At 34.3% G+C, this 15,124-nt stretch overlaps 1 protein-coding gene across 1 annotated transcript; it reads left to right on the top strand.

Moving 5' to 3' along the window:
• The first annotated feature begins 3,352 nt into the window (after positions 1–3,352).
• Positions 3,353–6,036, top strand: LOC120089741 (PHD finger protein ALFIN-LIKE 1-like). The gene is made up of 5 exons (XM_039047118.2): positions 3,353–3,641; positions 3,728–3,760; positions 4,540–4,762; positions 5,161–5,281; positions 5,565–6,036. The coding sequence occupies exons 1-5, from the start codon at positions 3,548–3,550 to the stop codon at positions 5,814–5,816; spliced, it is 723 nt and encodes a 240-aa protein (XP_038903046.1). The 5' UTR covers positions 3,353–3,547; the 3' UTR covers positions 5,817–6,036.
• The last annotated feature ends 9,088 nt before the right edge of the window (positions 6,037–15,124 follow it).

Below are 15,124 nucleotides of genomic sequence, written 5' to 3'. Positions count from 1 at the left end.
AGTGAGTTGGGAACTCCTGCCTATGAGGGCGGTCCTTTGATTTGCATGAGTGCGAGTGGCTAGATTGCCGACTTAAATCTATCACTTTAGGGATTTGTCTGATTGGGAAGCTGGGAACTCAGCTACACAAGATGAAATTCACTCATTCCTCGAAGCAGGGGTAAGTAGATGATTGCTCCCTTAAGGGTTGATTCCAAGACTTGAACAATATGGCGCCACACACTTTCTCATGGCTCGAGAGATATTCACTCATAGTAGGACTATGATGTATTGTTCATTAGAGGAATTAGTGGTACTTAAGAAGTTAGATGTAACTACAGGGGAAAAACGAAAAATTGGCCCAACTGTACTTACGAGCGATCTGTGAAGAGTTATCGTACTGTTGATTGGTTATATCCAATGACAAAGAAATATATTTGTAGTGAGAAGAGTGCAGCTGTCGGTCTTTAATGGAGTGCTCGACAGTTAACGGATGGTGGATACACGTGATTAAAGAGTTTAGTCAATTATTCACGTACCGTTGGAACTTTAAGCTACAGGTTCATAAGGTCCCCTTGGTAGCTTAATGGATTCAAGTTGAGAATCGGTTTTTGGGTTAGTTTGAAGTGTTCATATTAACAAGAGAGAATTTGATTATATATGATATAATTAAATTAGTTCAATTAATTGGAGGAATTGATATAAATATGATTTATATCAAATAAAGGAAAAAATAACTATGGTTTAAATATTACATATGATGTGATATTAAAACTATAGATTATAAATATAATATGATAAGTTAATATTATATTTATTTATAATAAAAACAATTATGAGATAATTGTTTAGTTGGTTATTTCTTTTCTCCATTGGGAGGTTAATTTCAATTTTAATAACTGAAGATTAAAACAAAAAAAGTTTTTATTTTATGGACGATTGCTTCATTATCAGTTTACTAATCGATCAAGCAAAAGAAAGCTATACGATAGCCCTTTCGAGAGAGCGATCGAGTGAGAGATTGCTAGACGATTGCTCACAAGAGCGAGAGATTGCAAGACAATTCCTCACGAGAGCGAAAGATTGCTAGACGATTGCTCACGAGAGCAAGAGATTACTAGACGATCGAGTACTCTTTGTCTATACGATAGACTAAACCTTTCTCCCACTTACTTGATCGTATACTTCCTCCTTCCCTTTACCAAATTTACACAGAGCTCACACCTTCTGGATTCTCATTCCGAGAATACCAAGGTAACCAAGTGATAGTGTCCAGGGTTGCTGTTCGAGGATCAGATAGTTCGTGATTGTGACTAGAGCGAGAGGTTGCTAGACGATTGCTCGCGAGAGCGAGAGATTGCTGGACGATTGCTCATGAGAGTGAGAGATTTCCAGAAGAAGAGTTCTTCAAAGGTATGTCTCTTAATTCCTTTTGTTTTAGTAAAAAAGTATGCTGTAATTTTTTCTATAATGCATAACTGTTCTTTTATGTTTGGAATGCATTTATTCTTTCACAATGGGCTTGGAAAGATCTTGCTTCTGCTCACTGGTTCTCTTGAATTAGAATTCCTTTAATATATACACATATACATATACATATACATACATACATACATATATATAACTATAGGTTACATGACATCAAACATATAACCTATGGTTTAATATTGTACCACATACAATATAACCTATAGTTTTACTTCTCTCATCAATGGTATTTAATATAAATCCCATTTGTATTAAATTTAATTATATGAATCAAATTTATATAATTATTATTTGAATCATATTTAAATATTTATTCCGTCTCAAATATATTTTATATTACAATGTATCAAATACATTATATTAATTATATCGTATATAATTAAATTAAATTAATTATATCACATATAATTAATTCCCTCAAATAATTTGAATAATTCAAATTAATCTAAAATTGATTCTCATTTAATCCCTGTTGAGCTACAAAGAGGACCTCATGGACTTGTAGCTTGAAGCTCCAATAGTACTTGAATAATCAATTAAAATCCTTTAATTAAATTATTCAACATCCATTGACTGTCGGGCACTTCACTAAAGACCGACAGCTGCACTCTTCGCACTACATATGTATTTCTATGTTCATTGGATATAACCAGTCAACAGTGCGACGAACCTTCATAAATAGCTCATAAGTATAACTAGACTCAAAATATCGTTTTACCCCTACAGTTACAACTAACTCCTTAAGTACTACCGATCCCTTTAATGAACAATAAGTCATAATCCAACTATGACCAAACTTCTCTCGGGCCAGGAGAGGGTGTGACACTACATTATTCTAGCTACTGATCAATTTTTAAGGGAGCAATTTATCTACTTACCCCAATGTTAGGGAATGAGTGAATTCTGTCTTGTGTAATTGTCTTCCCAGCTCCCAAATCAGACGAATCCCCAAAATGGTAAGTTTATTGAGTCGGCGATTTGGCCACTCTCACCCTATACAAATCAAAGAACTTCCTTCATAGACAGTTCACAACTCACTTAGGATTTAGGTCATGTCATCTATGGTCATCCATGTGAAATGTAAGTCTCAATTATGAACGACGTTATATAATGAGGCTGGTCATTTTGTGGTCTGATCTTATACAAACTTCTTTGTGTAAATACCCTCGCTCACATGTCTCCACATGAATGATCAAGATAAGATTATTTGTATCACTTTATAACAATTGTAACATCTACAAAGCAGACCGTATTCATAATGTCATCAGGATAAGGTATCCAACCTTGTCCACCTACTACAGACCATTTAGGTTATCGCTTAAACATGATCCACCTGTATGTCTCTATATACATGTTTAAGCTACAGATGATAACCTTAGATGTTAGTTTATTGGTTTAAGGGTTTAATGTTACTAAGTATCAAATAAAATATCTCATATTTTATTAAATAAATAAAATGTTTGTACAATAAAACTACAAACTATAAAACCCTACGAGATTTAAGGCATCAACCCAAACAAAACGTAGTTCTATAGATTTGTAAAGGGCTAAATCTATAGTTATAAGGATTCAAATCTGGTTTCGACAGCGATGGGACTAACGGAGATGAAGAAATGTGAAACCAAATCTGAAGACAATACAGAACTAAAGAAAGAAGACAGAAGACGAGGGAGAAGAGAGGAAATGTTGCAAGTAGTGAAACAACAGAAATTATGGGATTGGGAATAGTGTTATCTAGAGTTAATTTTGAAAATAATATTAGAGCTCCAACGAAGAATAATTAAAGCCCCAAACATGGAGTCCACCCTTGGGCCCAAACAGGCCGTAAAAGTTAAAATGATAAGATAAAAAAGATGAAAGAAAAGAGGGAGTGGTTGGGATTGGGAAATAAAAAAAAAAAAAAAAGGAGTGGCGATAGTAATATTGGTTAGCGTCAATTAACATTCCAACCTCCGGTTCGCGGTGTTGACGTTTACATGGATCTCTGTCTCTTTCTCTTACGCTCTCTTCTTTCCCAAACTCATGCATTACTCCTTCCCTCCCTTCATTCCCAATTCCCATTTCAGATCTCCTTTCCGCCATGGAAATCCCTTCCACCACTCCCAAAACCGTCGAAGAAATTTTCAAAGATTACACCGCTCGCCGTGCCGCTCTTGTTCGCGCTCTTGCTCACGGTCTTTTCTTCCTCCTCTCTTTTTCCTCTTCTTTCCTTTAACTCTCACATCACTCATTTTCCTTTTCTTCTTCTTCTTCTTCTTAGATGTCGATGAATTCTACGGCCTCTGTGATCCAGGTGATGATTATTTTTAGATGATTTTTTGACGATGTTTACTGTTTTTTTTCCCTTTTTCTTTTTTTTTTTTTGCTAAATGTCGATTTTCTGGCGAATTCAACGAGCCTTTGATGCATAATGAGTTGAGATATTGTTTCCTTATCACGTTTAGTTACATAGTTTTGGCAATTGTTTCAGATTGAATATTTGTTTCTTTAATTCGAAGTTCGCAGTTTCTTTCTAGATGATTTTTTTTAACGATGTTTACTTTTTTCGCTAAATGTCAAATTTCTGGCGAATTTAACGAGCCTTTGATGCATAATGAGTTGAGTTATTGTTTCCTAATCTCGTTTAGTTACATAGTTTTCGCAATTGCCTCAGATTGAATTTTTGTTTCTTGAATTCGAAGTTTTGATTTTTATAACTTCTGTGCAGTTTCTTTCTAGATGATTTTCTTTATGATGTTTGCTGTTTTTCTCTAAATGTCAAATTTCTGGCGATTTTAACGAGGCTTTGTTGCATAATGAGTTGAGATATTGTTTCCTAATCTTGTTTAATGACATAATCTTGGCAATTGCTTCAGATTGAATGTTTGTTTCTAGAATTCGAAGTTTAATTTTTATGATCTTGCATCGAGATCCTGGAATGGTTGTTCCGTATACTTGGAGCATCTTAATTAATTGATGCATACCATAATGTGTGGATTGGTTTTCTATTTCATTTCTTTTTTGAGAGAAGGAATTTACTATCGTTTTATGATCCTTCTCATATATTTTTCGCTTTGATTTCTAACTTTTCAGATAAGGAAAATTTGTGTCTTTATGGACATCCCAATGAAACTTGGGAAGTGGTTCTTCCAGTAGAAGAGGTTCCACCGGAGCTTCCTGAGCCTGCACTTGGAATCAATTTTGCAAGAGATGGCATGAACAGAAAAGATTGGCTCTCTCTTGTTGCTGTACATAGTGATTCCTGGTTGCTCTCTGTGGCTTTCTATCTCGGAGCAAGGCTTAATCGAAACGAAAGGTAAATGGCTACACTTTTGATTTTTTGCTTGCTGGTTATAAGGCTGGGAGGGTCTGTTCATTGCAATTCTTTTTAAACCTGCATTTATGTACATTGTTTGTGAACTTTTTTAGGTAATACCAATTTACTTTCTCTAATGTTTCTTCTTGCATTGGCAAATATTCTGTGACATATAGGTGATAGGTCCATAACTAACTATAGCAATCATATAACTTTCTTTTGTTTCCCAGCTTATTATGGTTGATTTGCCTTCAATAACATTGTTAGTGTCTGAACAATTGTGCTTTTAGGAGGTTGAAGAATGACTTAACTGTTTATTTAATGTGATTACATAATGATGTTCTTTTTTGTGAAACTGTGCACTAACTTTTTCCATCTTACTAATCATATAATGACAGAAAGCGTTTATTTAGCTTGATGAATGATCTTCCCACTGTCTTTGAAGTTGTGACAGAACGGAAGCCTGCCAAAGAGAAGCATAGTGTAGATAGTGGAAGCAGATCGCAAGGAAGCGCTAAGGTTTATTTAGTTGATCATGTTTTTTGATAACTCACAATTGAATTCTCTGTGTACAATTCTCTCCTGGGGGTCGGTGCAATGAATTCTCGGGAGGGGATTGGAGGATGTAATCTTTGTCTGTTGTCGATTTTCATATCATCGTCTAGCCAAATTTTGGAGAAAAGTACTTTCTGTTCACATCAACTTAAAATATTACTATCTTAACTTGTTAAAGCATTTGGAGTAGTTAACAAATTGTTTAAAGCTTCTGAATACCTATTAACTTGATACCTCTCTATTATAGAGATCCAATGATGGGCAGGTGAAAAGCAACCCTAAACATGCCGAACAGAGTTGCGAGGAGGATGTCGATGAACATAGTGAAACCCTCTGTGGTAGCTGTGGTGAAAATTACAGTGCAGATGAGTTCTGGATTGGTTGTGACATCTGCGAAAGGTGGTACCACGGAAAGTGCGTAAGGATAACACCTGCCAAGGCTGATAGTATCAAACAATACAAATGCCCTTCTTGCAGCATGAAGAAGGGCAGACAGTAGAAACTAAAAGGCGTAATGAATGGCCTAAAAGTATCGCCTGGTGATTTGAGAAAGTGACTGATGAAGCAAGTAACAATATTTCTTAATTTATGTATGAATTTGTAGTTTATACGTTTATACTCTCATAGGTGTGTTGGATCCTGAAGTTGACCTCTCTGAAGTCTCAACTATATCACATTATTTAATTATGCTGGTATATATATTGTTTACTTTAGGATAATTATCTCAACCATGTCCCCAAAGAGTATTGGGAATTGATGATCCACTCTTCTACTTGTATTTCAAATCGTCACAGAAACTTGGTTCTATTTTATGTTAGAAGAAGAAGAAACCATTGAAACTACTGGCTAATTTCAGTGCCACAAAGTGAGCTGTTAAGAAGTCATCTGGTCAAGAAGGAAGTCTTTGGCTCCCAGCATGAGCAGTGGCAGCTTCAGGACATTGCTCTTCCCCAGCTAAAGGCTACAGCTCATCAGCCAGACAGCCACCTATCTCATCAATAAAAAGGTACTCTTTTTGTTTATTTACTTTTAATGGATACGTTGCCAAGTACTGGCCAAAAAATTGCATGTGGCGCCTGAAAGAATGACATTCTTCTCTTTCATCATCAGAACATGAACCCATGTAGTTGATGCAATACCTAATTGTGTTTGCACTTTCATGTTTGCAATCCTTGATTCTTAGGTTATTAGGTTGTTAACGTCTTGACTAATTGAATTAAATTTTAATCAGTTTATACTTGGCTTTCTTTTTGATAGTCTTGTGAAATGCCATATTTCATGTGTAAGCCGATTCTTATATATATATTCCATTGGAAAATTATCTTTTTTTTTTTTAAATATTTTTTTAATCTTTGAGTTTTCATTTTTAATCTCCTAATTTTCAAGAATAGATATGTTTGGTCCATGAGAATAGATGTGTGTTAAGTATTTTCTTCCATGCAAGCAGAAAATTCCAACAAAAAACACGTATTCTGAGAAATCACCAGGCAAATACCTTTGTGTAACATACTTACATCAAGGAAAATTAACTATCACAATGTTCAAGAGAAAATAAAGACAATAAAAAGAAAGAAAGATAGAACCGTCAATACTCAACACATTATAGAGGGATGAGGATCCTCTCCCAAGAGCCAAACGTTTGACCAAATTCTTCACACCCTCCCCCACTCTTTAAAACCGTCCTAAAACCTCCCTCACATTCCGGGGTCTCCAAGTAAATCTCTTTCTTACCCTTCCTTTCATAAACGTGAATAATCGGTAATCGGTGGTCTCACAATATGTTTGGTCAATGAATTTTTAGTACATACTTTTCTATTCTTTAGTTTTTAAGCATAAGTTTAAAAGATGCAAAAACGGTTATATTGGACCCTTTATACAAAGGGTTTACTTGAAGAATAGCAAAAATGACAAATGTTTCCAAATTAGAAAAGCGACAGTGATTTTCATAGTTATTATATTACTAAATATCAAATGACCAAGTATTATCTAACTTTTTTTTCAATTGGTTTAACTTTTTGGTACCAGATCTAATTTTATCTAAATCTTTTTTTTATTAGTTTAAACATGTTGTTATCAATTTTAAAATGTAATATAAAGTTAAATGTATTTCCAATTTGTCCTCGATGAACTCTGAAAGTTAACTAATATACATTTACAGATACGGTGTAATTGTAACATGAAGTTATGAAATTAATTAATCTACATTTACACTGTAATTATGTGATTTTAATCTTCATTTTTTATGTTTCTTGATTTAAATTAGAGATTCTCCCTAATTTTTCTCCAACAATAGCTATTTGAATATATCATTTGTTATCCGATAATATTTTATCTTTTTTTATTATTTGTTTATACATTTTGTTATTATATTAATTTTTTGTGTATATTATTATTATTTATATAGTTTATACTTTTTAAAATGTAATCTAATGATAACATATTTATATACCTATTTATTATTTTGATAAGATTTGTTTTATATTATTTTATTTTTTTAAAAAAACCTAATCCTTATTTCTAAAGTTTCAATATATTTATAATTTGTGAAAAAAAAATCTTAGTACTTTCCTCTCTACATATTTTTAAATCCAAATTCTACTTTACCCCCCTCTTATCTCATCCTTTTTCTCTCTCTTTCCTATTTTCCATTTGCAGCAAGCTTGTAGCCATAATATCTCCACAACATCTTCTTTAAAATCTATGTTAGCATATCCTCCTCACCACAGTCGCATCTACGATCACCTCCTTTAGAACCTTCCATTCTTTCTTCTCTCACCATCACCCTACATTTTGGATTGAATGACTGTCAAATCTTCTTTTGCTCATCATTAACTAGTTCTCTAAGCAGCCACATGGCACCACCATGATCATCACACCACATACACACCATCGTGGTCGTCCATTGAAGAAGCAATCACCAATTGTTTCTCGACGAGGACCATATTGACGAGTTTTTAGATTTTCGAACCGTTTATAAGATTTTGACCATGATATTTATTTTTTAGTTTTTGGTTGAGATTGTAATTTTTTTTTTTACTTCTAGAAGTTTAGATAAAGTGTATTTGTAGTTTTGGAGTCGTTTTTGAATCATTGTCTATTTGTATTTAATTTGTTAGTCTTTGGGGTAGTTTGGTCATTTACCAATTTGTATTTACTATTATTTAGATTTGTTTTGCTATTTTTACAATTTTGAAACTTTTTTGCCATTTTTCCAAATGAAACTTTAAATTTTGCTATTTCTCTTGTCAGCCCATTTGATTATGTACTTTTAAAGTTTATATATATATAGAAATTGGTTAAATGATAATAGTATTTTCATGGTAGAAAAAATCATGGAAACATGTTTCCAAAATTTATAGGTAACATTACTATAGATAATAAAAAGTAGGTTAAAAAACACTTTTAGTCCCTGAACTTTCATAAAAATAACAATTTAGTCTCTAAACTTTAGTTTATAATGATTTAGTTCCTGGACTTTTAATTTTGTAACAATTTAATCCCCGAACTTTACTATGTAATAATTTAGTCCTTATACTTTAAGATTTGTAACAATTTAGTTCTTATTGTAGGAATTATTGTTATGACTTAATGAGATTTCTTACCTAAATAAATCGGTAAACTAATTAGGGACTCGATATCTTTTATAAAATACAAAGTCTACATCATGAAATAATAAAATTGACATCTAATTTTGATAAATTTGTTTACTTAAGGGACTAAATTGTTATAAATTTAAAAGTACAACGACTAAATTGTTACATACTAAAGTTCAGGACTAAATTGTTACAATATTAAAAGTTCAGAGGCTAAATTGTTACAAACCAAAATTTAGAGACTAAACTGTTACTTTCGTTAAAGTTTATGGACGAAAATTGTTTCTTAACCTATTTTAAAAAATTAATTATAAACTAGTAATAAGTATGACAAATGATAATTTAACTTTTATTGGTTTTTTTAATTTTTTTTTCTATGGCTTCAAGAAAATAGAAGCTAATGTAAATAATTGATAAGGATGGAAAAGAAAGAAGAAAAGCGAAATATGGCAACAATCGTCAAATTTAAATTAACATTTTTTTAATTCAAATAATATGTCAATTGAGTTATACTCATTTTGTCAAACATCATTTTATTCTAAGGATTATGGCAACAAGTAAAATATTGAGAACAAATAATTTACCAATAAAAAGTTAATTTTTTTTTAAGGATGATGCATGGAAGTTTCAATCTTATAAAAGATAATAAGTGCCTTGTCAATAGAGCAAGGTATGAATTAAAAAAAAAAAAAAAAACTATAGAGACCTAGGTTTATGTAGTAGCAGCTTATATTAACTATATTCAATAAAATAAATTACTATAATATATATAATTGAATTAGAGTGATTAACCAAGGAAAATAATATATTTTCTGAAATTATACTTGTACAAATGTTGAAGTACGGATTCTTCAATAGAATATTATATAAAGAAATATATTAAAAAACTGAGAATGTTTGTCTGAATTGAGAGTGTGTCCACTAACACTAACTTTAAGTAGTTGCCTCAACAGTGTTTCTTATTCATTTGGGATTTGATGTGATTTTAAGGAATTCTCTCCATGTAATTAGGGACAAAAGATCACTCCTTTTTAGAAGGATCATTTGTGACCATCCATTTGACATCATGATACATTGCATCCACTCTCTCTATATATAAATTTTTAAATATCATATAATAAGATGGATCCGAAAGCAACTATCCAAATCAGAATTAATACTCATTCGTAATCAAAATTGCTGCAATCGTAATGGATTTACATTCATGTACTAATTGTATTGGACCTCAATTACAAAGGATGAATGAAATTCCTTTGATTGTGATTAGTACACACTGATGAAGTTGTAATAACAAGTTTATTGGTGTCGTTACTTCCCTATGGAAATGTAATGAAAAGGGTAAATAATGAAAAGTTAGTTAAAAAAAAGCATGTGGGAGCCACGTAAAAATCAAATGTAATTGGATTGATGATCTTCTCCTTTGTAATAGGATTATTACGATGGTTTATTACAGATTTTATAGTGGCGCCCACATTTCATTACGATTACAGAATACTGATAAGCAACAATAAAAATAATCAAATGGATCTCACTTTTCAAATTATCATGGATGGGTTACATTTACAGGAAAATAAACATGACCTAATAACATTCAACAATGAGACAAAATAAACAAAATTGGAGCTCAAGTTTTTCAACACTAGCAAAGTTGGAAATCTATTTCACCCCAAAATTAGGGAAAAAGTTTTAGTATTCTTTTGATTCACAACATAACAATTTCTAAGACTCTTACTGTCACACCCCGCCCCAGACCACCCTCTTAGCTTAGAGAAGGGCATGACTGCAACAGTTATCAACCATTTGGCTGACACTTACTGCCTAATAATTCTTGCGGAATAACTCTGATACCAAAATATAACTTATATACAGCGGAATGTCTTTAGGCTAAAAATTTATTAATTTAGAAACATAACATATTTAGAGTCATTACAATACTAGATTTACAAGTCCCAAAACCCAAAAACCCTAGTCTCTATATGAACAACAGTAACATGTATACAATATTAACAGAAACCACCTAAACAGACGGGTTACAAATCTCTTTGTCCTTTAGTAGTAGAGCAGATGCAGCTATCTTCAGAGGATTTGACCGCTACCTTGGGGGGGAGGAACATTTGAAAACGGGGTGAGCTTGCGTCCAATGAGTGACTTAAGAAAGATAATTGATTCTCATGCAAAATCTCAATAAAGAGTTTAACTGAAATATAAGCTTCTACAGTACTTGTATTGCAGTATAAACATTTTCCAAGCATGAAACACCCTACTGTGGGTAAAAACAATCCCAACACCAACTACTAGTCAAGAGAGAACCCTTTTGCTTAATCTCTGACTCTACCTACGTGCACGTGGCCATACTAAGTACCGTCATACCTTAAGTACTTCTGTTCAGATACCTTCTCAAATGTCCTTCAGTATCTGGTTGGTTTCGTACCTTCTCAAACGTCCTTCAGTACCAATAGATACCTTCTCAAAGTCCTTCGGTATCTAGTTGGGCGGATACCTTCTCAAATGTCCTTCGGTATCGTGTTTTAAGTAAAACTAGTCATAAATGACTTTCTCTCTTTAAAGCATGTAAAGTATAACACATATAAAAACATGGCTTTAAGGTACTAACGCATTCTGGGTATATTTAACACATATAAATCGCTTTTCAACAATTTCTCATACATGCATGCGTTTAAAACATAACTCATGGTTTTCTTGGAAATCACATTGTAAAACTAGCTGATATGAGAATAATCTTCTTTAAAACATGCTTTCTATAACACGTTGTAACCAAACATTTTAAGCAAATGTTTTAGTCAAAATGTTTTAGCCACTCACCTTGATTGCCTAGGAGCTTTTCACTCTAGTAGCTCCCTTTTCTACCTCGGGCTCCCTTTTCACCCCTAGAATCTAGATTCAATATACAGCGTAGATTACTCATAGTTCTAAATCTTATTTTGAGATACTTCCTTCTACAAACATATTTTTCTCAGGAAGCCTACCCTAAAATTTGAGCTCAGAACCTCTCGTGGTTTGGCCGAAATCGCATAATCTTCAAGACTGGTCCAAGCTTATCCGACAGCCTGACCTTTCTGCCTTCTTCTCAGTTTCCAGTCCGATCCCTTCGAGCTTTTCCTTCGGCAGCTCTATCCTGAAAACTAGACTTCATAGCTTTCAGGTGGATTTGGAATCACTCCAAACACATGAGTAAATTGGGAGAAGTCCTCATCCCAAGTTGATGCTGCTTTCCAAACTTCACTGCCCAATGCGTCCTATTTAAAATATTATGACCAACTCATGGATTTTGGCTCCAACGCAAGGTTTGCTCAACTTTCTCACTCTTTTTACGGTATTTTTGAATTATGATCTAAAATGAAATCTCTTGGCTCTATTTATAGGCATATAAACATTCCCCAAAGTTGACACCACTTACTTAGCTGCATGGCTAAGTGTTTCTCCCACACACTACCAACACATCATTTTGATCAGTGTAACCTAAGTGTCTTCCTCCTGTGTAGCCAACGCATGAGCTTCCAATCTGATGCCACCACCTCAAATTCTTAAGGCTTAAGGCTTTCCTCCCAAGAAGACACATGGTTTGATGACGTTTTCTAGGTGATCTCATCCTTTATATGCGTCCAACTCTTAGATGTTCAACGTATAGTCCATAATCAACGCATAGCAAGCCAACTTACTACCATCGTAATCCAACTTAGACATTGAAAGAGCCAGCCATCACCAACGCATAGGGTGGCCGCTCATCCTCGACGCATGGCTCACTAGGTACCACCGCAAGGCTTGCTCGGCATGGGCGCATGGTGCTTGGCATAGGCGCTAGCTGCTTGACGCATGAGCGTGCTGCATAGGCGCTGGCCATCGCTCGCAGGCTTGCTCGGCCGCATGGGCGTGCTTGGCCGCATTGATGCTTCGACGCATAGGCATAGTCGTTCGACAGGGCGCTCGCTGTATAGGCTAGTCGCTCGACGCATGGGCAGGAGCGCTCGGTGCATGGCATCAACGCATGGGCAGGGGCACTCGACGCATCGCTTGGCAGTTTAGCCGGGGCGCTTCGACGCATGGCTGGGCGTTTGGCCGAGGCTACTCGACGCATGACTGGGCATTTGGCAGTGCTTGGTCTGCTTGACGCATGGGCTATGCACTGTGCATGGGCGCTCGATGCATGCCGAATACCTTGCCCGTGTCCTCGCCTACCCTTGTGCCATCCAACCTTCCAACGCATCACTTCTATTTTCCTTCCTTCACCAACTCATCCAACGCATCCAACACATCCAATGCATCCATCATCCAACGCATCCAATGCATCCATCATCCAACGCATCCAACGCATCCAACACAAAATTCTATACCTAACCAAATTTTCCAATTTTTCCCCAAGAGTTAAACTTCCAAATTTCCTCTTTTCTTCAAATCTCCACTCTTTTCTCTACCATTACACACTAATTTCCACATCAACCTACTCACCACACTAATCTTAGTATGGAACATACTTAAGTAGAGAAATTAGGATTCAGGGTTCACACTTACATTTTTGATTAAGGCATTTTTTTTCCAGAAATGGTAGCCAAAAATTAGTTCATATTTGGATTTGTAATTTGATTTTATAAATCTTATCCTTTTTTCTTTGAATAATGTATAGACTCAATGCACTATTTTTCGAATGATGACCAGAAATTATCCAAGTATAGATATATATGACGACTCAGTATATATTGTTACATGTGAAACAAATTACACCTATTTTAATGATTGACCAAAATATTTTGTCTTTGACATTGATCTTGAAATATATCAATCTCCTATGGTATCGACCATTACTCTAAAAATATATTAAATAATAAAGAAAAAATATATATAATTTTGATGAGATTCAAATAAGGTATATATAAACATAAACATGTGTTGAATGAGAAATTTCGGTGAATCACGAGTTGCCATATCATCAATGAAAGCCTGAATTTATTGAAAAAGTTATAAATTGGATTGGGCCGAGTAATTAAAGTCGATCGGGCCCAATCCAATTCAAACCCATGATGAAATTTTGGGCTAAATTAAAGATTAAGTTCATTGGCCTAAACCCAAATTTGGCTCACTAAAGTAATTAGGCCCAAGCCCATGAGAAACCTTTATAAATAGATGCATTTTCTCTTCATTTGGGAGGAGGGAGGAGGAATTGAAGGCAAAATCTCTCTAAAGATCTGAAGTCTGAAACTCCAAGGATTTGAAGAACATAACTCCTCCAAAGCTTTGAAAATCAAAAGACACTAACGCTTTGAAGATCAGAAGACATATCAAAGCTCTGTAGATCAGAAGACATTAAAGCTCTGAAGATCAGAAGACATATCAAAGTTTTGAAGACTGAAGTCCTTTGAAGATACATGCAATCTGACGACGCTTGAAGACTGAAGTCCTTTGGAGATACAAGCATTATGAAAACCGAAGTCTTTTGGAGATACAACTATTCTTCCAAGACTTCAACTCCATTTCTCAAATCAAGCATACGCATTCGACTGAGAGAGAATCAAAGGATCAAGTACTAGAGATCAAACCATATCGCATCAAATCAACATCAACATCAACACAAACTCAAGTTCAACTCCACGAAACAAGTTTCTCTGGAAGCCTTGTGCGAGCACTAATCATCCAAGAAAATCAACAATCCCAAAGGCCAATCGTCCAAGAAGATCATCAAGCCTAAATGTCGATCGTTCAAGAATATCATCAAGCTCAAAGGTCGATCATCCAAGAAGATCAACAAGCCCAAAGGCCGATCATCCAAGAAGTTCAACAAGCCCAAAGGGCCAATCATCCAATAAGATCAACAAGTCCAAAGACCGATCATCCAAGAAGATCAACAAGCCCAAAAATTGATCATTCAAGAAGATCAACCAGCTTAAAGACTATAGTTTATTTTGAAAGCATCAAAACATTATGTATTAGAGATTTTACTCACTTTCCACAAAATTAATACAAATACAAAGTTCAAGTTCCATGAAATAAATTTCTCTTGAAATCTCGTGTGAACAACATGCATTATTTGATTTTAGAAAGACTAATTCTACCTAAGTTCCCATATATAGAACTCTTAAGTTAAACTAAAAACACATATCAAGAAAATAGAATAGTAAACTTTCTATTCCAATCTCAGAAAATTTTGTCATATGCTTGAGCTAAGAAAGATTACGTAAAAATTCAACTCATGGAACACACA

Source organism: Benincasa hispida, chromosome 11 (assembly GCF_027475165.1).
Source record: "Benincasa hispida cultivar pf3 chromosome 11, pf3_genome.v1.1, whole genome shotgun sequence".
NCBI classification, from domain to species: Eukaryota; Viridiplantae; Streptophyta; class Magnoliopsida; order Cucurbitales; family Cucurbitaceae; genus Benincasa; species Benincasa hispida.
This window is presented reverse-complemented; position numbering and strand designations above follow the sequence as displayed.

Excerpts from the sequence above, each read along its gene's own strand:
- LOC120089741 (XM_039047118.2), top strand. The coding sequence starts at position 3,548 with ATGGAAATCCCTTCCACCACTCCCAAAACCGTCGAAGAAATTTTCAAA. Across the intron at positions 3,642-3,727 it reads TGTTCGCGCTCTTGCTCACG|ATGTCGATGAATTCTACGGC; the intron begins GTCTTTTCTTCC and ends TCTTCTTCTTAG. Across the intron at positions 5,282-5,564 it reads GATCGCAAGGAAGCGCTAAG|AGATCCAATGATGGGCAGGT; the intron begins GTTTATTTAGTT and ends TCTCTATTATAG.